The sequence below is a fragment of the Capra hircus genome, chromosome 10 (genome assembly GCF_001704415.2).
Source record: "Capra hircus breed San Clemente chromosome 10, ASM170441v1, whole genome shotgun sequence".
Lineage (NCBI taxonomy): Eukaryota > Metazoa > Chordata > Mammalia > Artiodactyla > Bovidae > Capra > Capra hircus.
The window spans coordinates 23,881,668-23,904,723 of NC_030817.1; the positions used below are offsets into that span (position 1 = coordinate 23,881,668).

Here is a 23,056-nt window from a genome sequence, read left to right on the forward strand (position 1 = left end):
CCAAAGTGCTTAAGTAAAAGTTCATTCCTTTCAATAGTTTGAACTATCTTCTCTTGATCTTGTCTAGAATACCTGATCATTGAGATCAGGAATTCCAAGCTAATGAGGTTTTACTTTATTCCTTACATTGTAAGAGGCTGCCTTTAAAGCACCATTTTCCATTTGGCATCTCACCAAGGTCTGTGTCTTTTTTTTTTTTATTGCTTTTTGCTTTCAATATAGGTTTTTATCTGAATTAAGCTGCATTTGGTTTGATGGCTTCTTGATTATAAATTGGCACAATTACACCCCACTCTGTACAGTAGGTATCAGTATCATGAGTTGAAAAGTAGTTGACTATCACTTTGAGGCAAATCATGGGACAGTTCTTGCCAAGGGCACTAGCACTTGAATGGTTAAAATTCCTAACCATTTAAATTGCTTTTACTGTAGAAGTTAACTAGGTCAAGTAAGGCCGTCTGTGGGTTTCCACTAAGTGTTTAAGCATTATCCTCAAGTACTGGCTTGTCTCGTTTTACTAGAAAACATGAAAAATCATTTGGATGTTTGTATTTTTCCGGCCATTTAAAAATTTCAACTAATACCTAAATGAGACTCAAACTATTGCTAATTTTCAGTTATGAGTTGATAACCACTTGACCTCAAAGACAGAACTGGGAGTAGATGAAACTGTCAATTTCTAGTGAGTCTTTATGCAGAGAGATTCAAAATTTGGGTAAACTGATCACTTATCTTTCGTCAATCCACTCAAGTTTTTAGAACTGGGTGTGATCTTCTCATATTTGAAAATGATACTTTTAGGTCAGCAGGGAAAGTTTAGTTCTTTCCATCATCAGTGAGGTATTGATCTTTTTCTCTGGCAAGGGTCATAAATTTGCAAAATTGTTGTGGAATTAAACAAAAGGCCTGCATAGGATATAAACCACTCACCACGGATGCCACCAGTATTTCTCAACAGTTATGGCTTTTGAAGTATTAAAAAATCCAGTGAACAAAATGAAAATTCAATTCCTCTGCTTACAACAAACATTTAAGGAGCACCTGTTATATAGTTTGATAACATTTGTGATGCTGTGAGTTTTACAGGCTTTTTAACTCCTCAGAAAAAAACTGAAGTGAAAATTATGTGATTTGAATACATCCAGATTCTCCTCTAAATATTCCCAGGATGGCATGCAAGCTAGCAGTCATGGCTCCCTCATAAAAACAGTTATATTTTTAGACCTGGATCTAAAGAGCTAGTAGAGGCTGCTAAATTAAACAAAGGGACAAACCTTCACAAACAGCTTAAATGTCTCACCAACACTCTTCTATTTTCCAGTCCTTTTAACAGCGAGTTAAGTCCAGTCCTGGATTGAGTAAGGTGGGTTAGATTTACTCTTCTAAGTATCTAAATAGCTATTCTTAGGAATAATTAGTAAAATTAATTTATCTAGTACCTCAAGTATCCTAAGAGATTAAATTTATGAAGTAAACCAAAGTCAACTCAAGACTTGCTACACCTTGGCCACTGTAGCTGTAACTGCAAACCATGTGTTATCTATGAAATTTATTTGCCTTTGTATATATTATTTATTCACCTTTAAAACAATCAGTTCTTAAAGGAAAAAGTGATGGAAACATTTTGAAAAACGATTGTTAATGTGTTCAAACAGATCCCTAACCTGTTAGGAAGAGAAGTGAAACTCTAAGGTGGCACCTAGCAAATATTTTACTGGAAAAAAAAACTAAAAGTTGGGCAATGATACTCAAAATAACTAAATTTACAAAGCAGCATTTTTTTCTTAAAAAAAAAAAAAAAAAAAAAAACCAAAAAACTAAAGTTAGAGAAACACAAAAACAATCCCCCTCCCCCTTTACCAACTTGAATTACAAACTCAAGACAAGCAGCTTAGTACACCAACAAGGACCGGTGTGATAAACTCTCCTTCTGACCACATGTTGTCATCAGTCTCAAATAGGTAAAAGGCACTCAACTAATGTAATTCTTTAGTTACATTTTAAGGCTTTTTTCCCCTAGGAGTAAACTTTCACTAATTAAAATGTTCTCTAAATCCTCTTTATTAAAGGGGGGGGGTGGTTGGTGGGGAGAGAAGGTGCCTGGCACACAGCACACGGCTCACGGGATCTCAGCTCCCTAACCAGGGATCAAACCCAGGCCCTCAGCTGTTAAAGCATGGAGTCCTGACCACTGGACCACTGGCAAAGTCTCTGTAAACCTTCCTTTTGAAAGGATCTGCTATACTTATCCTCTGGTCACCTGCCTTTAAATTACATTTCAAATAAAATGAAATTCTTAGGAATTGTAATGCTTTTAACTGGTGATAATAAGGAAGAAACCTATGGTTAAATATCCCAGAAATTTATTTAATGTTTGCTTGATACATTTTATATAGAAAGGTTGGAACTATTTGCTTTGAGTGCCTCTAGTAAATCTCATGGAGGCACTAAACTACAAAGGGGTGCCAATCTGGAGATATCAGAAATGGAAATCATAAGCCCAATTTATGTCTCGTCTTGAAGATCTGTCTCTAGTGAAATCAGGCCACTCCCTTAAAAAATGCTCAAGGTGTTGGAGCTCCTGTGTGAAAACAGCTAACATTTAGGAGGGCATTTCATATTTTGGTCTGTTGGAACATTTAAATACTTAAAAAATATTCAGCTTTGAAGTTTTCAATACTGGAAAACTTTTAAGTCTAGGGTTTACAGCCAGGAAGGCTGCTTTGTGTTCCTTAAACTGGACTCTGTTTCCCACAAAGTTAATCTTCAGCTTTGGCTTCCATTTCTTCTGCATCATCATCTCCATCCACTTCTGCATTTTCTCTCTCAAGCCTCTCCAGCTGCCTTGCAAGTTCGGTCTCATCTGTATCTGTGACCACTTTGGGCTGTGGAAGCAGAGGCACAATTTCAATGTGAATGTAGTTAAACACACACAGATTCAGTTTCAATACTATTACTGCCTGATATTTTAACTCTTATTCTGAGCGCCGAAATACTACCAATAAATTCCATGAGATAATAAAACTGAAAAAATATATTGGCTGTATAGTGGCTATATCTTTCAAACACACAAAAAGATGACCTGTAAAAATCCATCTTCTGGCTTCAAAATTTCTTCCACAGAAGAAATTTATTTTGAAAATTATATATGAAAATTTGGTTTTATTCTTGTTGAGATGAGAAAAACATAGGACACTATTGTAGTTCCTCATTCTGAAATCACACTTCAAGCATTCTAAATTCTGACAATAATCAATCACTTCTTTCTTTTTTCAGTTATTATCATTGTCTTTATTTTTTTCATTTGAGAGACCAGTGACCACAGTCTTGAATAACCACCCCATGATAGTTCTTATTTACTTTTAAAACCCTTTTAGGAACTAGAGTCAATGACTATTTTATACTTAGAGGACTTGTAGTTTTAAACATAGCTCATGTTTTATAAGTCACTGATCAGATATTTTAGAAGACAAACCAGTTATATGATTGAAACTTCTTAAAAACTTTAGTAACAAGGCAAAAATCCCAGTATTGACCTCACCTCCATTTGAACATTGAAGACGCCCCTCTTTTCCTCAATTTTTTCTTTTATAACAGCCATAGCTTGATTGAGGACAGAGAGGCCTTCTGTTCTCTCCAGGGTGGTTGTAGTCATTACATACCGAGGAGGAGCTATTAGATTAATCTAAGGAAGACAAAAATTCAATTATGAATGTACCTACAGACCACATAATAATTAGGATGTTTGAGAATCATTTTGCTCATCTGGTGCTTTAAAAACAAATCATCCCTAAATTTACTCCCAATTCTGCAGCACAGCAACTTGGGGTAGTTTGTTAATGTAGTAGAAGTTAATTGAAGCTAACTGGTACTATGATGTAACCCAGTAGTAGAAGCAGTCTACTGCATACCAAAAATGAAGAACTATGACTTCTGGATCTTTGGTGGTTAAGCTAACTATAGGCATCACTGGCACAATGGATAATCTGTCTCTAAAACAAACAAAAAAGATCTCTATTTGGTTCTAAACTAAACCAATGGAAGAAATTCTTCTAAGTGATTCTGATTAACAGTCTTCCAGTTAATTTTATTGCTAATGAAAGAGTCAACCCAAACCTCCTTAAAGTTGTGTGTGAATATAAGATAACATATTGTCCTTTTCAAGACTCTATGAGCATAATGGGCACTGTGGCTACTTACTGTAAAGGAGGTTTAGCACAGCTGGTTCTTTGGCACTAAATACCAATAGGAATCTCTATCCATAGTGACAGCAGCAGTAGCTACAACAAAAGCCTACACATAATTTTAAACATTCTCTAGCAGTATCATCAAGAACCACTTTTAATAACACTTGATATGAAATATCACCATTAAAAAAAATCTGGATTTAATTTGGATTAAGTGGATATTTCAGTAGGGAGGGAGAACAGGCTACTCACCTTGATGGGCATGGTTTCTGTAGAACAATTCAAACCCGCTCTCAGAGCTTCTTTTACGGCATCAATGCCTTCATAGCCATAACAAGCCACTTCAATATCTAAAATTATAAAAATTCAAAAGCTTACTCCAAAATATGCAAAAAATTTTTTTAAAGTTTAAAAAGAAACCAGAGATACGACAAATACATTAGTACTCAAATACTTATGAAAGCTTTCATCACCCTTTCAATTATAAATCAACCCCAGCTATTAACTTTCATATTTAAAAATATCTGAACATGCAGTGATATCATATCTTCTCATCAATATCAAGCTCCTGAATGATGAAACTATAAAAAAGAGAAATTTAACAAACATCTTGAATTTGGGCTATATTTGGGTTGAAATCATAATTCCAACCCCTCTGTGCTTCACTTCCTTATTTGTGAAATGGTTAGGAGGAGTGTGATGAAATCTGAATGAAATAATAACCATGGGGGCTTCCCTGGTGACTCTGGTCAAGGACCTGCCTGCCAGTGCAGGAGATGGGTTCGATCCCAGATCCAGATGGAGCAACTAGACTGATGTGCTACAACAGCTGAGCCTGTGCTCAGCGGCTACAACTACTGAAGCCCAAGCACCCTAGAGCCTTTGCTCTGCAACAAGAGAAGCCACCACAACGCGAAGTCCGTACACGGCAACTCTCCTGCACAGCAACAAAGACCCAGCAAAGCCCCTCAAATAAATAAAATTATATAAAACCAAAATAATATACCTACAAATTGTCTAGAATAACTGCATACTCTGACCCAGCAATCCTACTTTTAAGAATCTGCCTTGTAGAACACCTGTATAAAGGCGTAAGTCTATGTGTATAAAGGTGTTAAAATGCAGTGTTTTTTGTAATATAGTTAGTTGACCCTTAACAATACAGCCTTGAACAGCATGGTCTCCTTACATGTTGATTTTTTTCAAAAGTAAACACTAGAATACTACATGAACCATGGTAGTTGAATCTCGGATGCAGAACCACAGACACACAGGACTGACGAGGTTATATATGAATTTTCGAGTGCACAGAGGGTGGGCAATCCTCTTATACGCTGTTTAAGGGTCAACTACAGAAAAAAAGACCGGCCCAACCTGAACATTCATCAAGAGGAGACTGGCTGATATCAAGGTTTATTATTCTATGCAATATTACCTAACATTCAAAATGAGAATGATCCGCAAGTTCTACAGGGAAGGGCAGCCATAGTACACCAAGTAGAAATAGCTAGTTGAAGAAAATGGTGCACACTATGATCCCATTCTTACGAAAACATAAAAACTTATATCTGAACATAAACAGCATACATTCCTATACAGCATAGGTATAGAAAAAAATGTCTGAAAGAACAGATCCCAAATTAAAAGTGGTTAATCCAGAGGCATGGGAGGATATTACTGTACTGTCAGAATTTTAAAGCATGCACTAAAACAAAATAATCACTCCACCCAAAAAAAGGGCCAGCTTAAGGTGAGCTGAGCTCATTTACTTGTGTCAATATATATGCATTTTATGATAACTCAGTAGAAGCAAAAATTACTTAATTTCTTTAGCTTTTCTCGCTGTGAAAAACAAACATTTAGAAAAAGGTAGATGTTGATGTAGCAGCGTATTCTTTGGTTAGGCTCATTATTTAATAGCTTTTCTGGTACATGCAAAATATTTTAAACAGCATTTAAAAAATCATTTACCTGCTCGAATTTTGACAGCCTGTGGGGTCAAACGCCTATTAATATTGTTAATGAGTACTTCCCGTTCATCTTCATTCAAATCTAAGCTATCCAAAATAGATGGGTCTCTGAAAGAAAACACAACAAAATGTCAAGGTTACTTTACTGATAATTAGGACACCAAACATAACAGAATAATGTTTAAGAACACAGTGTTTAGTGTCAGAATTAAGAGTTCAAATCTTAGCTTCACAATTTAATAGCTTTGTGCTTGGGGGCCTTTCTAGATCTCAATTTCCAAATGTGTAAATCAAGAATAAAAACCGTGTATCTCACTGGACTGCAGAATTAAATGAGATAATGCAACTGCAGTGCTTAGGCCTGTATGACAAAAAGAAAACACCCAAATGATCATTATTAAAAGAAAAAAATTTAGAGATCTGACTAAAGCAAGCAATTCAATGTCTCCTATACAGGCATACCTTGAAGATATTGTGGGTTCAGTTCTAGACCACAATAAAGCACGTTTAGCAATAGAGTCACACGTTTGGTTCCTCAGTGCATATAAAAGTTACGCCTATGCCATACTGTTGTTTTTTGTTAAAAATACTTCATTCCTAAAAAATGGTACCCATCCTCTGAGTCTTCAGGAAGATGTATGTAATCTTCTTGCAATAGTAACATCGAGGGATCACAGATCACAACAAAATATTGAAAAAGTTTGAAATATTACAAGAATTCTCAAAATGTGACACAGAGACATGAAGTGAGCAAAGGCTGTTGGAAAACTGGCACCAACAGATTTGCTTGATGCAGCGTTGCCGCAGAACTTCAATCTGTAAAACTGCAGCACTCGCGAAGTGCAGTAAAATGAATCCTGCTTCTGTCTCGCATCCCACTGTAATTAAGCATATCCACGTAATCAGCAGTCCTTGCTTCAAGGAGCTCAAAAAGAACAAAAACGTGGTAAAAAATTAAAAAAAAAAAAAAAAAAAAAGAAGGGCATTTTTGCACTTCTGGGGTGAGGTGAGGAAGGTATCAGTGGGGTCAGGAAGGGCTTTATGAATGAAGCGGCATTTCATCTGACCCTTGTAAGTGCCACAAACAGGGACCAGAGTCTTGTTCACTGGCATGTTTGTTGAACAAATTAAAAAATGGAAAAAAGAAATAATGACCAAAAGAATGGCAGGATTTTAACAAGACTGTTTTAAGAAAATTCTGATATACTGATACTGGAAGACAAACCAACAGAAAAAAAAGAAAATGAGATGAACTTATGTTTCACAAAAGACAAATGGTCAATTAATATATGAAAAGTGGTCAACTTCCACCAACCAGCAAAATGCAAACCCAAACAAGACACTATTGGACATCAATCTGTTTGGCAAGAAGAAAAGAAAAATCTGAGATATATATCAAATGCTGATGAAGAGAAATAGAAACACTCATAATTGCTAAAAGGACTATAAACTATAGAACCAATCTGGAGAAACTTTAACAAAACTAAGTAAATTTAAAGGTACATATAATCAGTCCCATAACTCAACAATTCTATTCCGAAGTATCTATCTTAGAAATTTCCAAATGTATACACAGAGACGTGTACATGGATATTCACATAGCACTATTTGAAAAACAGAGGGGATTACCTAAACATTTTTTAATAGAGGAACAAAAAAAAAAGGGCATGTTCTCATAAGTAAATACTATATAGAAATTAATATGAAGTAGGCATACATGTATCAATTTGGAGAAATCGATAGATTTCTCAAATTTACAGTAACAGATTACTGAAATTTACAGTAACAGCATCCCAAGTAAACATGTAAAGTATTGAAAACCTTCACAATGATAAATTGTTTTTTTGTTTAAACATTTTAAAACATAAAAGATTCTGTATGTACTTTTAATAACCTATTCACACATTTACATGTATCAATACCATAAATGATAATGACACACACATAATTTCAGAACAGTGGTTACCATTGATGAGTGACCAAAATGGCTTTGGAGACAAAAAATATTGTTTCCAACTATCTCAGAAATTTTAACTAAAAGGAAAAAAAAAAAAAAAAAAAAGGCAGCACATGTGGCATCCAATTATGATGAGTTAAATCTGGACAGTTGCAACATGGCTGACGAAGCAAGAGAAGAACTTTAATGGTGATAAATGAAGATTAATTCACTAGGATGAATGTTAATTTGTTAAGAATGTTAACGCAGAGCAGTAATGGAGAAGGTACAGGAGGCAGAAGCTGTAAGCAGGGCCAATGATGACAGCAAACCGAGGTAAGAGACGTACTGACTAAGGAGCCCAAGACTAAAGGCAGGGAGGACAGAAATATAAAGCAGTGCTTTTGATGCTCAATAGCATAAACTCTGGATGGACCTAGAATGCTTGTGTTTGAATCCTGGCTCTACCATTTGTAGCTGTGTGAACATGGACAATTTAATCTCTGCCTCAATTTCCTCATCCATAAGATAGGAGTAATAGCTCTTATACCACAGGTGGTTGTGAGAATGACATATGTTTGCTGTCATAACTATTACTCTTCTCCCCTTTCCCACAATTTGACATAAAAAAATTAAGTCGCATGAGGGGAGGGCATAAGGTGGAAGGAATCTGGAGCCTCAGGTGAGTAGGCATGATGGAGGCTCTAACAGTTCAAAGTCCCACTTGGCCATTCTGAGGGGTGAAGAGACTAATCTCCCTTGGCAGGACAGGAGTTGGCAAGTAACGATGCAGTGGTGAGGCTGCTTGTGAAGTACTGACATCTAGAAGGAGTGGGAGGTGCAGAAGCAGAGATAGTAAGTACAGAGAACTTAAGTCTGGCTGTTAAAAGGAGAGGACACAGTGCTTCCTACAGGAGCAAAGTAGAGGGCAGGTTGAAAGGTTTTTTAGTATCAATGGGAAAAATCTGAGCATATTTTTATGCTGATAAAGCAAAACCAATAAAGAAAAAGGCTGAAGACTGAAGGGAGGGAATAACAGAGGGAGATGATATTCCTCAGGAATAACTGGGCACAGGTGGTACGATTAGTGTGAGAGCAGAAGGACCCGAATCCAGTGTGACAGGAGCACAGGAGGTAACGACAGGTGGGAAGGAGGTAAGTTGGATGAGACGGTGGAAGGAAACGGAAGGAAATGGAGGTGATGCTGTGCAATGGCTTCTTTTTCAGGCAGTGAGCGCAGCAGGTGAGAGGAAGGGAAGAGGGATAGAGTGGGTATCTGGGGAAGTGTGGAGAAGTTCTGAAACAGCCAGTCTAAGAATGGGAGGAAGAAGTGATCCGGAGCAAAGAGGGTGTGGGGCAGCAGTTCCGGCCCAGCTGAGGTTGGAGACCATGAATATGCAGTGGCACCAACCTGTAAGACTGGTTTTCCCTAGCAGCACCCAGCAGTCTCAATGCAGAGAAGGCAGGAACATCGCTCCAAGGCTGGATGTAACAGAAGGAAAAACAGGGCGAAGCTCGTGATATTGGCAAGAAAGTTATTGAAATGATGGACCATGGTGTGTCTATACTGCATAAGAAAGAGGAGGCAGGAAAAGGTGAAAAGACAGGGAGGATAAAAGGGTCTGGAATCAGAGCCTGATGTAAGAATTAAGACGACAGAGTAGGACAGTGTGGCAGCTGGAAGGACAGGAGGCCATGATGAAAGAACAGAATGTGTGAATTAAAGATTTTGGAGGAGCAAATCCTGGTGACAGTAAGACACAGGGTGAGGTCATATGGAAAACTGGCTAACGTGGCGTCGGCTGAAGGTCTAAGCAACTGAGGTAAAAAAAACAAGAGATTACAGTTTAAATGAAATGTCTATGCTGGCCCTGAAGTCACTGAGGACAAACACAAAGCTTGGAGAGGAAAAGATTTAAGGCAATAGTGTTAGATGGTTTAAAGAACTACCCAACTACGGTACACCAAATCATACAGGCTTAGCTTTAGAGGACTGGCTCATATCATGGGCCTTTTATGCTAAAATATTTTAATCTAAATTTGACAAGGACTTACTACATGGATGTTGTGTTACTAAATGTTAGGCTCTCAACCTGTGTGCTAGGCCCAGCAGCTGTAATACCAAGGGAAAAGCAGAGCTAAGGAGGAGTTCTTACGAGACTGCGTGCTTAAATGCATCATAGGCACCATATCCGGGTCTCTTGTACTTGTCATCGAAGACCCAGGCAGTCCTCTGGAACAGGCTTTCCAGCTGCTCATCCTTGGTGTATTCTAAGACCTCAGCAACGTGACGAAGAATGCTGTAAACCTAGAAAAAAAATGAAGAGCACAACAATTCAAAGATAAGAGATCTACATGTTTTTTTAAAAAGATATTTTTACATTTTAGAAGACAGCATATAAAAACAAACCTTTGGTTACTTTGATTAGAATAACTCCTTAACAAAAGACTACCATATGAAAACTTTTTTTCCCATAATTATTTTCTTTTCGCTAACAATAAACTCAAGTGGGTGAACAAATACAAACAGTATAGCATTTATAGCCTAAGATCCGGAGCAAGTCAATTCTGGGACAAACCAACCTCTCTGAATATGTTTCCTCATCTAGAAAAGGGAGATACCAGTATCTCTCCTTTTTATTGTAGAGAGTTCTTACATGGATCAAATATAAGACATTAGGACTACTATTCCACGAGAGATGTGGGCTCGATCCCTGGATTGGGAAGATCCTCTGGATGTGGAAATGGCAACCTGCTCCAGTATTCTTGCCTGGAAAATTCCATGGACAGAGGAGCCTGGTGGGCTGCAGTCCATGCGGTTGCAAAGAGTCAGACACAATACACACACACACACACACACACACACACACACAGACACACACACAGACACACACACACACACACTCACTCACACATAACAACATGAGAACATAGAACCAGGATGGAGATTTTAGTATTTCTTATGCTCTGTTATCTTCTAACAATTACCCTTCAATCCTACCCATCTCCTACTCACTGCTGCCAACTCTGTGCGACCCCAGACGGCAGCCCACCAGGCTCCGCCGTCCCTGGGACTCTCCAGGCAAGAACATTGGAGTGGGTTGCCATTTCCTTCTCCAATGCATGAAAGTGAAAAGTGAAGTCGCTCAGTCGTGTCTGACCCTCAGCGACCCCATGGACTGCAGCCTACTAGGCTCCTCCATCCATGGGATTTTCCAGGCAAGAGTACTGGAGTGCGTTGCCATTGCCTTCTCCCCATAAAAGAGCTTAAAAACACTAATGGTCTGGTACTGATCTGAGAACATTAGACTTCAGTGCTTTAAGGTAGTAACATCATGAGACAACTGATGTTGTCTCACTGAAGTCACACTCTTTCAAAATGAAGTCTTCAAATTATTTTCCTGTGAAACACAGAACTGAAAATGGAAATACAGATACAGAAAATCTAGGTTTTTGTTTCTGCCAGCAACACGCCATGTAGATTATTTATTAAACAGATTGAACAGTGGACTAATTTGACTAAATCATCAACTTACAGTTTTGGATTTGGTAAATTTATCTTCACATTTGATTGCTTCCTCTGGTGAAACTCTTCTTTTTGACAAATCAATGTATCCTATATGAGAAAAATTTGAAAACATTATCTGTCCAGGTATCAACAAATCACTCTGACAATTTTCACAACCGTATTGCTGGGTTGGCACACCTACACTTATTTCCTACTTAAATTGTATCAACAAAAAACTGCATAAGAAGTACATGTATTATGTAAAAGTATTATGTTTTAAAGTAAATTTTTGTCATCATTAATGTTACCTGGGCAGAGGGAACTAATAATTTCAATTATCCAAATGAGAGCTAAAACCATGTCTATTAAGCATCAGAGGATCAACTGTATCATGTTTTCCGTATGCTTGATGTTCTGACATCTGTAGCCTGGCTGACCAGGGAAAAGACTCTGCTGCCCAGCACTAGCCAAGGGCTCAATGGGAGCCTTTCACATGGAAATCAACCAACCCAGAGCCCACGTCCCTAACCATCTCATCAAAGTTCCACACATCAGGCCAATACTCCCCCATGCCCTAAACTGACGTAGAGCCAGATACCAGACAACTAGAGACAGTCCCCATGTACCAGGCACAGCCCATACTATTCAGATGAGCCAACTGTAAACTGTTTACAACGACCTGCCTTGCCTTTTTCATGGAAACCTCAATACAGGCTCTGGCCTAAGGTTTCCCCTTGCTCTTCCTGCCTCCTGATCAAAACTAGTGCTTCCTCACGTGGCTTTGCACAGCATGCTGGGTCCCCATTTCCTGGGAAACTTTAGTCATAAAAATCTTCTTTCAATGACATGGCTACTCCATGTCACCAGTCACCTTCATAAATGAAAGTCCCATGGGCACAAAATGAGACAAGAAGTTAAATGTATTTTAAAGAATTAAATGTTCCAGTGTTCACTGGAACACTATTTACAACAGCCAGGACATAAAAGCAACCTAAATGTCCAACAATGGAGGAATGCATAAAGATGTGGTACATAACACACAATGGAGTATTACTCATGGCTATCAGGGGATAAGATGGGGAGATAAACTGGAAGACCAGGATTGACATATACACACTGCTACATATAACTATACTCAAAGCTCTATAATGGCTTACACGGGAAAAGAATCTAAAAAAGATTGGATACATGTATATGCATAACATTCACTTTGCTGTACACCTGAAACTAACACAACATTGTAAATCAACTATACCCCAATAAAAATTAAAAAAAAAAAAAAAAGAATTAAAGAGAAAATGGTCTTTCACTTTTACCCACATATTAGGTTGGTGCAGAAGTAACTGTGGTTTTGCACTGTAGAAATTTGCTGGAATACATTCTTAAATGTGGCTGTTATACATTATTTTAATGTGCACTATTGCTTTATGTTTTTTGCTAATGAATTATTACTTGCTATTTATTTCATATGTATTTATGTATTTTAGACTATGGAAATAGTCTATGGAAATGATATTAGACAAAAAATAAATCTGAGTGATTTTCTTATTCGAGTTCAAAATGGGTCATAAAGCACAGGAAATAAGCTGCAACATCAACAACGCATTTGGCCCAGAAACTGCTAATGAACGTACAGTGCAGTGGTGGTTCAAGAAGTTTTGCAAAGGAGACGAGAGCCTTGAAGATGAGGAGTATAGTGGCTGGCCATCGTAAGTTGAGAACAATGGAGAGTATCATGGAAGTTGATCCTCTTAAAAATTACACGAGAAGTTGCCGAAGAACTCAATGTCGACCATTCTATGGTTATTTGGCATTTGAAGCAAATTGGAAAGGTGAAAAAGCTCAGTAAGTGGGTGCCTCAAGAACTCACCACAAATCAAAAAAATAATCGTTTTGAAGTGTCATCTTCTCTTATTCTACGCAACTACAACAAACCATTTCTCAGATGGATTTTGTTGTGTGGCAAAAAGTAGATTTTATACAACAACCAGCAACGACCAGCTCAGTGGTTGGACCGAGAAGCTCCAAAGCACTTCTTAAAAGTCAAACTTGCAGCAAAACTCATCGTCACTGTCTGGTGGTCTGCTGCCAGTCTGATCCACTGCAGCTTTATAAATCCCAGTGAAACCATCACATCTGAGAAGTATGCTCAGCAAATCTATGAGATGCACTGAAAACTGCAACCCTGCAGCTGGCACTGGTCGACAGAAAGGGCCCAATTCTTCTCTGCAACAATGCCTGACCGCACGTTTGCACAACCAAAGCTTCCAAAGTTGAATGAATTGGGCTACCAAGTTTCGTCTCATCTGTCATATTCACCTGACCTTTTGCCAACTGGCTACCTGTTCTTCGAGACCTTGACAACTTTTTGCAGTCGACAACCAGGAGGAGGCAGAAAATGCTTTCCAAGAATTTGTCAAATCCTGAAGTAGGATTTTTTTGCTACGGGAACAAACCAACTTATTTCTCTTTTGCAAAAATGTATTGATTGTAATGGTTCCTATTTTGATTAATAAAGATGTGTTTGACCCTAGTTATAATGACTGAAAATTCAGGGTCTGAAACCATGCTTTTGCATCAACCTAGTATCTTTCAGCCTCAACAACTTCCTTTATCATCTCTTATAATGCAGTTCTGTCTTGTAAGAAATTCCCCTAGTTTCTATTTACCTGATAATGTCTTCATTTGATTTTTATTGCTGAATATTTTCTTTAGAAACAGAATTCTGGTTTGATATTTTCTTTCAGTGTTTTACAGATGTCATTCAATGCTCTGACCTTCATTATTTCCAATAAAAGAATGCCATTGTAATTTGTATTACTGTTCCCCTGTAAATAACATCATTTTCCTTGCCTATTTTGAAGATTTTGTTTTTCAATAGTTTAGTATTCCTAGATATGGTCTTGGTATTTATCCTGCTTCAGTTTTCCTGAGCTTCTCTAATTTGTAAACATTTTTTCTCCCAGCAAATATGGGAAACTTCTGGTCATGGTTTCTTCAAGTGTATTTTCTGCTTTTTCTTTCTCTTCTCTTCTTCTGGAATAAAGCTTTTGATTATTAATAGGTTGCTCTTTTTTTCCTCTCAGTTCTTCAGACTGGTTCTTTTTAAATGAACTACCTTCAAATTTCAAGAAGCCTTCTGTCATCTTTTATCTGATGTTAGCCTATACACTGAATTTTTTAGATACTAAAAAAATTTTCATTTCTCGAAATTGTATTTAGTTCTTTATGTGAGTTTCTAATTTCTCCACTAAGATTTCTGCTCACTCACTACAAGTACATTTTTCTGATATCCTTGAGCACTTAAAACATATTATTTAAAATGCTTACCTGCTAACTGCAACATCAGGGTCATCTCTAGGTCAGTCTCCACTGATTATCTTTTTTCAATGGGTCATATTTTCCTGTTCATTCAAATATTTAGCAATTCTGAATGGTATCCTGGACATTAGAAAAGATACGTGGCAGAGGCTCTGAATTCCTTTAGGTTCCTCTTAAGGACATTGATTTTGTTGTTGTTGTTGTTCACTCTGCATGGCTTGTGGGGTCTGAGTTCCCCAATCACGGACTGAGCCCCCACCTCTGGCAGCGAAGGTACAAAGTCTTAACCACTGTACTGCCAGGGAACTCTCAAGGATACTCAATTTGTTTTAGCAGTTATCTTGTTTGAATTCAAAACTATACAGAGTTGTCTCCCCAAATGGAAAGCAAACAAAATTTGTTTAGATTTTTATCCTGAATGGCTGCTTGCAGTCTAACCTCTACAAGTAGTTTCAGGAATCAGCTAGAGATTTGAATAGAATTTTTATATATAAACTTAGGGGCTCTCTCTGTGTCTCTTTCTCTAATCCCTATCACTACTTTCCAACTGTTGTGGCTGTCCAGAACTCTTCTCTCTGGCTCTCAAGTCATTAAGACTGTGGGTTTTCCTTTAGAATCTTCACTGCCCTGCTTGGTATAACATGGCACTCAGTCAAAAGGCTGTAAAACTTATCCAGAGCAGTTCCTGTCTTCCAAGTGTTAACTTGCCTTCAGTTTCAGCCTGCTTTTGGTTGCTCCCATTGTTTTTGGATAGAATTTACCATCCATTTAGATACTTGCTTAGGGCTGACAGCAGTTATGTTGAATGGTTTATCCAACAGGACTTAAACTTCTAGTATCAGAAATGGATCCTCTCTATAGGATCTTCTGCACTTTGCTTTTTTCTTATCTTATCCTGGAGATCTTTTTGTATCAGAATATTCAGATTTCATTCTGTAGAAAACTGCTTTGCCTGGCTGTCTCAGGATTTATTTAACCACAATTTAGATTGTTGTTTCATGTTTTTAACTTACACTGTACAAACAACGTTGTTATGAAAATACATTTTTACATCTATCTAGACCACCTGACCTGCCACTTGAGAAATCTATATGCAAGTCAGGAAGCAAGTTAGAACTGGACAGGGACCAACAGACTGGTTCCAAATAGGAAAAGGAGTACGTCAAGGCTGTGTATTGTCACCCTGCTTTTTTAACTTCTCTGCAGAGTACATCATGAGAAACGCTGGACTGGAAGAAGCACAAGCTGGAATCAAGATTGCCGGGAGAAATATCAATAACCTCAGATATGCAGATGACACCACCCTTATGGCAGAAAGTGAAGAGAAACTAAAAAGCCTCTTGATAAAAGTGAAAGAGGAGAGTGAAAAAGTTGGCTTAAAGCTCAACATTCAGAAAACGAGGATCATGGCATCTGGTCCCATCACTTCATGGGAAATAGATGGGGAAACAGTGGAAACAGTGTCAGACTTTATTTTTCTGGGCTCCAAAATCACTGCAGATTGTTGACTGCAGCCATGAAATTAAAAGATGCTTACTCCTTGGAAAAGTTATGACCAACCTAGATAGCATGTTGAAAAGCAGAGACATTACTATGCCAACAAAGGTCCGTCTAGTCAAGGCTATGGTTTTTCCTGCGGTCATGTATGGATGTTAGAGTTGGACTGTGAAGAAAAGATGAGCACTGAAGAATTGATGCTTTTGAAGTGTGGTGTTGGAGAAGACTCTTGAGGGTCCCTTGGACTGCAAGGAGATCCAACCAGTCCATTCTGAAGGAGATCAACCCTGGGATTTCTTTGGAGGGAGTGATGCTAAAGCTGAAACTCCGGTACTTTGGCCACCTCATGCGAAGAGCTGACTCATTGGAAAAGACTCTGATGCTGGGAGGGATTGGGGGCAGGAGGAGAAGGGGACGACAGAGGATGAGATGGCTGAATGGCATCACTGATTCAATGGACATGAGTCTGAGTGAACTCCGGGAGTTGGTGATGGACAGGGAGGCCTGGCGTGCTGCGTTTCATGGGGTCGCAGAGAGTTGGACACGACTGAGCGACTGAACTGAAGTGTACTTACACAGGCATACCCTTTCACTTTTTCTGACTGTAGTTGAAAATATACTTGATTCCTTTTTGTGTTATCTATTTCATATAATAGGAAAGCAATATAAGCTAAGACACCAGCTGAGGTCCTACTAGGACAGTGATTAAACACAATATTAAAAGGAATAATCTCAGCCTTCAAGTAGTTTAATAAATGGGGGCTAGGGAGAGTGCTACAAGTAAGTCATATCAAAGTATTTAGAATTATCAATGTGCTAACGGTAGTACCTCTTAAGAGGTAATACAAGCTGTCTCCAAAGTTTATTATCTAAGATTATAATCAGAAAAAAAGTCAGTTATGTATAAAATCATTCATTTGCAAAAGTATCAATAAACTAGATGGCTGAGGAGATTCAGAAAGACAAGTTCAGTCAGGGTGACTGGCTAGTCTTTTAAGAATGATGGTAACTACGTGACTGAAACGAACAACTGACAAATTATAGCAAGACGGCTGAAACCAGTGATCTTTACTATATTAACTGAAGACAAAACCTACTCATTGGTATCGTACAATGTATTTAGAAACAATGTGTTCACAAAGGTGAAGATTTACACGGGGTCCAAAGAAGGGGCACCCAAAGAGTCACGACTCAGCAGCGTACACATGCACACACTCGTGCATACACACACACACTCTGAATAAATAACAGTAAATAAATGAATGCCTATTCACCTCTGCCTGAAAGATCCCAAAGGACCATAGGATCTGGGGGTCGTAGACATTCTGATTACCAGAGAGACAGACAGTATTCAGTTCTAGATGTGTCTTTTTAAAAGACATAAAATATTCCTAAAATTCATTTACTTTTACAAAAACTAGTCCTGGATGAACTAATTAACCACTACTAACTTAAAAGGTTTTGTTTAGATGGTTAATTGGTATCCTTCTCTAACAATTTTGTATGTAAGAGTTTAAGTACAAAAAGAGGCGTTTTGTTTTTTTACTGCAGTAGGCAATGCACAAAAAATATATTTTAAAATAAGTTTAACTCAGAAAAATTTCAGATATAAATTATTTAACATAAATATCTATTTATTATGATTACATTTATATTTAATAAGTAAATATAAATTATTAAAATAAAAATTAAATATTCTGCTCATTTACCTTTTTCTTTGTCCACTCTAATAACAACCACACATTCATTCCTGCCAATTCGGATGAGTTTGTTTATAGAACGGATACGCCTTCTCGACAACTCACTCAGAAGAATCATGCCTTCGATGTTGTTGTATTCCAGTAAGCTGACATAAGCGCCCATTTCAGCAATGGACCTTACATTCACCATCACTACATCTTCTACCTCAGGAAATTTGTGTTGATAAAATCTACAACTTAGACCCGGCATTCTGCAATTTAAACAAAAGAATCTAGTCAGTGTTCAGTTAAGGTCAACATAAAAATATCAATTTTTCACATCTTGCCACTGGAAGAAGTTTTTAGTCTTCTCATCTCTTTAAACTTCTTACAAGGTGCTAGAAAACAGATGAATGTTCGGGAACCAAGCCTGAATTTTTATTTTGCTCCACATTTTTCTAACACTTGTATGATTCTCTACCATTAGTTTCAAAGGAATCATAAAAAATAATCATTTATAAAGAGTAAAATATTATTTTAATACTTAATAACAAATGATAGGAAGCATCACTACTGTTATAAAACTATCAGCAAAACTAAAGCTACTCTTCCTCCAAGTCAGCTAAGACTGGATTACCACCCACTATATAAAGGGAAGAGTTTTCCAACAAATTAAATCTTAACCCTAACCATACATCAAATGATATACTCTATCATTTGTTGTTGTTCAGTCACCAAGTCATGTCCGACTCTGCAACCCCATGAACTGCAGCCTACCACAGCTTCCCTGTCCTTTACCATCTCCTGGAGTTTGCTCAAACTCATGTCCATTGAGTCGCAGATGCCATCCAACCATCTCATCCTCTGCTGTTGACTGACACACAACTCTACCATTTATTTTAGGCAGAATTATACTATCACATGTCACAACAAAAACTAAAGATTAATCACAAAACATACTTCACAAAAGATACTAAATTTAACTAAAACATATCCTTCTGATTTTTTTCCTCTTAAACATGAATTTAATTCACAACTACCATAATTTTTAGCTTCCACTTTTCCCATTACTTCCAAATAATCTTCTTTCTTGTTGAATAGGTATACTCAACCCCGAGAATCCTTTAGTAGATATCCCCACTACAGTAAAGTTTAAATTTCTCTCAATCTCCACACATTAAATATATTTAAACTATTCCTTTTGATCCACCCAACCTACTTTAAACACCGCCCCTTTTATGACCCACAAGCCTAAAATCATTCCATGAATAGAAATATATTTTTAAAAGGAAGCTCTCAAATTAATCTTTGTTGGTAATTTTCATGTTTTTCTGATAACCTTAACTAATTTACTATTGTTAAAGGTCAGAATATAGGCAACAATAAGATCCCAAGTCCTATGAAAAATTTGTGAAAATTTACATACTAACTTACCTTTTTTTCTTATTGGGTAACAGGGCCACCATTACCTGTCTCAAAGATAAAACACCTACATCCAGCTCATAGAACACCAGAGTTCTGCTGCAGGGCATTTTGAGAACTGCTAACTGCACCCACATATATCTTCCTAGTGGCTTACCCACTGACTTATACATTTTTCTGCTACCTACAGGGTCCTATATAATCTGGCCACTGCCTATCTTCCTGAAGTACCACTTTCCTCACAGTCTTCCCCATTTTATAGATGAAAAATATGAAGCATGGGTTAAGCATATTGTTCTGTCATATACTGTTAACAAGTGAATTTGAACCTGTAACGTCTGAATCCATAGTTTGTGTCTTATTCATCAGGCTATATTTTCTCTCAACATTATAAATACACAACAATTAGAAATACCTTAAACAAAAAGCACTATCAGTGTACACATTCGGTGCTAGAACATAACAAATTTTAGTATTAATATCGGGGCTTCCCTGGTGGCTCAGATGGTAAAGAACCTGTCTGCAACACAGGAAAACCAGGTTCGATCTGTGGATCGGGATTATCCCCTGGAGAAGGGAATGGCAACCCACTCTAGTATCCTTGCCTGGAAAATTCCATGGACAGAGGAGCCTGGCAGGCTATAGTCCATGGGGTCGCCAAGTGTCAGATACAACTGAGCGACTCACACACATAAAATTTCTATTATTAACTTATCCTATTTAATAAAAAATAAAGCTGCATATAACAGTGGCAGAGAAATATTTCTCTTTGAAGCTTGACAAAACAGGGATTTAGCAAATAGAGGGAAGTAGACATACAATGGTCAGAATTACCCACCAAGAAAGAGCTGAGCTGGTTGGTTCATTTTTAAACAAGGCTTTTTTTTTCTCTTGGACAATTGTTCTCAAATATCTGTATGTAAAGCACTAAAACTTGAGAGCTAAAAATGTTTCATACTGGGTATAAAAATGAACATTATGGAAAGGTGTGAAAGAAACATTTTAAGAGATTTAACAAGTGCTAACCACTTTTACTCACCAAGTTTCTTCAAATAGTAAAGCCGATAATTTTGGAGAAGCAAGACCTAATCTGACTGTCAAAGAACACAGACAATAGTGTAAAAGAATTCTGAAGAGCGATATGAATATCACTGCTTCAGAAGGTGCAAATCTCTTTGCAAAAGATAATGTAAATAAAGGAATACTGCTGATGGTATGTCGTTCACAGTGAAAGACAGTAGATAAGTACAAAAAAATAATCTACAACTTTGCTCTCCTACTTACTAACTGTGGCTTAGGAGTACTAATGTATCCCCATGAACTGTAGCTTCTAATGTGTGCCATGTACTTCACAGGTTTGTGGAGGACATCAAATGAAACAATATACATGTGAAAAGAGTTGGAAAGTGTAATGCTATACAAATGTAAGATATTAAAAAGCAAAGGAAATATTTCCATTTGGCAACTTAATTCATTAAACAATTATTTTTATTATTAAAATAAAGTACTAAATGATTTCCTCAAAGACAAATGCTTACTAAGTACAACAGGAGCTAAAACCAGGTCATATGACACTAAATCCAGAGTTTAATCCAAAGCCTCAATATGTCAGAATACTACAATACACTATGTATTCTCCAGTAAAGAATCTTTTCAAATACAACAACTGAGCTCCAAGCTAATTTCCAATACCCTGCACCGTCAGTAATTTTCCCTGGTGAAATGGTAGGCAGGAGTTCTTAAATCACTGCGTGCTCCAGTTGCCATCGTGGATACAGGAAGTCCACACTCCCTTCCAAAGCAAAGCATGATGTGACAGAGGCAACTCCTGTGGCAATACTAATCCGGCTCTAACACTTATCAGTTATGCTCTCTGAATGCTCGCCTTTAGTACAGAAGTGCTAAACAAACAAAGCTTTTCAATTATTTCACTGTAGTTGAAACAGGAAGCACCAATCTCCAAAACTGAGCATCTTCTTGAGATCTTTGGAGAACCGGAAACTCTCATTTGGCATCCGATGAACTAAGAACAGGCAGTAAAGCTCTATGTAATTCCAAACTGCTGAAAGACACGGAGTTACAAGATTTTTTTTTTCCCCTTGAGTAACAACTTCAATCGGCAGAAAAATCAAGACTTCTTTGCTACACCTTTTCCTCAAGAAACAATGTTTCTTGTTTAATGAAAATTAATAGACGAAGTCTGGGGTAGTTAACAAAAGGGACCTAAAATTTCCATATCTTATGTTTTCCAGTTCTGCTTAACCGTAAGACCACAGCGCTTAATTCTACAAGTCTATTCTCATCGGTGCTGAAAATACGGCAAAATGATACGAAGAATAATAAACTCTTCAGTTGTATCTTTTAGTTTCGTCTTAAGGACTGACTCATTCTACACAAACGCAGAACTCCAGCGACAGGGTAACAAGAGCTTCGATTTTTAATATTAAGTGGTCAGGTTAACAAACTATTCTTGGATCTTTTTCTTTTAACTCAACTCTTGTCAAAATCGTGGCCCAATCCACAGGTTCCTTGAAGTGTCCTGTCTGGTCACCATTGAGAGGTAGTATTTGCCGGGGAGGAAGAAGGGAAAAGAAAAAAGGATGGAATTCGCAGGCCTAGAGACAGTAAAGTGCTCAGCGTCCTGGGGCGGGGTGTCACGGCGTTCTCCCCAGGCCGCCCCACCTCAAGACACCCGCCACTATCAGCATATTGACGAGGTTGTCCCATCACTTGGCCCACTCGCCTTCGCGAGATTCCTCCGTCCGTACCATGACACCTCTGCTATGCCGGGAGGCCGACACGCAGCCGGCGGGTGGCGGCAGTCATGTCCAGACACTTCCCGCGCGGGGACGGGAAAAGGAGGGGGTGTTAGCTCCGGGGCCTACCCTCTACCGACCACCCACGTCCCTAGACGCAATCAAGTGAATTCCTGGAAAAACCGATCAGAGAGACTAGTCACCTGAGGTATGTGTGTGAGTCCCACACCAGGCTCCCACGCCACGCTCTTCAGTCGGAGAGATCAGACTCGATCAGCCCTCAGCAGCCGCCGACTTTCCTCAGCGTGCGCTTCGCTAGACCACACCGCGCATGCGGAACCAGCTCGCAGCACGCAGGCGCCAACGGGAGAGAGACACCCCCCCCCCCCGCCCTTCGTCACTGACCATAGAGTCCAGGTCCTCCGAGGACAAATAATGTGGACCTTAGGAGGACCTGAAAAGTACGTTTCCTCGTTATCTTTAGCTTACTCTAAATAATCGTCAAGGCTCAGGTAAAAGTGAAGACTAATTCCTTGTCCCTAAAGCATAAATCCTCGCTGGAACCTTCAGTCAATCAGGAGGTGGCGCTGTGACCAAAGATGAAAACTGGAGGAAGAGAAGGAGTGTACTCTTGCCTGCTCTTTCGCTCGGCGCGTGCCGAACCGAGCGCAGCAGCCTGGGAGGTGGAAGGGGAGGGGCTAGAAGGCGAACCGGAAATGAGGGGGCGATTCCGGGGTGCGCGGCCTCAACATCCGGGCATCGCCTTCTTCTTGTCCTCGC

The 23,056-nt window shown here is 38.4% G+C and overlaps 1 protein-coding gene across 1 annotated transcript; it reads right to left on the minus strand.

Moving 5' to 3' along the window:
• Positions 188-22,967, minus strand: EIF2S1 (eukaryotic translation initiation factor 2 subunit alpha). Its single transcript, XM_005685995.3, has 8 exons — positions 22,480-22,967; positions 18,129-18,370; positions 11,630-11,709; positions 10,250-10,401; positions 6,159-6,265; positions 4,440-4,537; positions 3,542-3,685; positions 188-2,885 (listed from the first exon to the last, which is right to left on the minus strand). Exons 2-8 carry the CDS (start codon positions 18,367-18,369, stop codon positions 2,760-2,762), a joined length of 948 nt encoding a protein of 315 aa, XP_005686052.1. The 5' UTR covers position 18,370; positions 22,480-22,967; the 3' UTR covers positions 188-2,759.

Excerpts from the sequence above, each read along its gene's own strand:
- EIF2S1 (XM_005685995.3), bottom strand. The coding sequence starts at position 18,369 with ATGCCGGGTCTAAGTTGTAGATTTTATCAACACAAATTTCCTGAGGTA. Across the intron at positions 11,710-18,128 it reads TAGAGTGGACAAAGAAAAAG|GATACATTGATTTGTCAAAA; the intron begins GTAAATGAGCAG and ends TTTCTCATATAG. Across the intron at positions 4,538-6,158 it reads GGCTGTCAAAATTCGAGCAG|ATATTGAAGTGGCTTGTTAT; the intron begins GTAAATGATTTT and ends TTATAATTTTAG.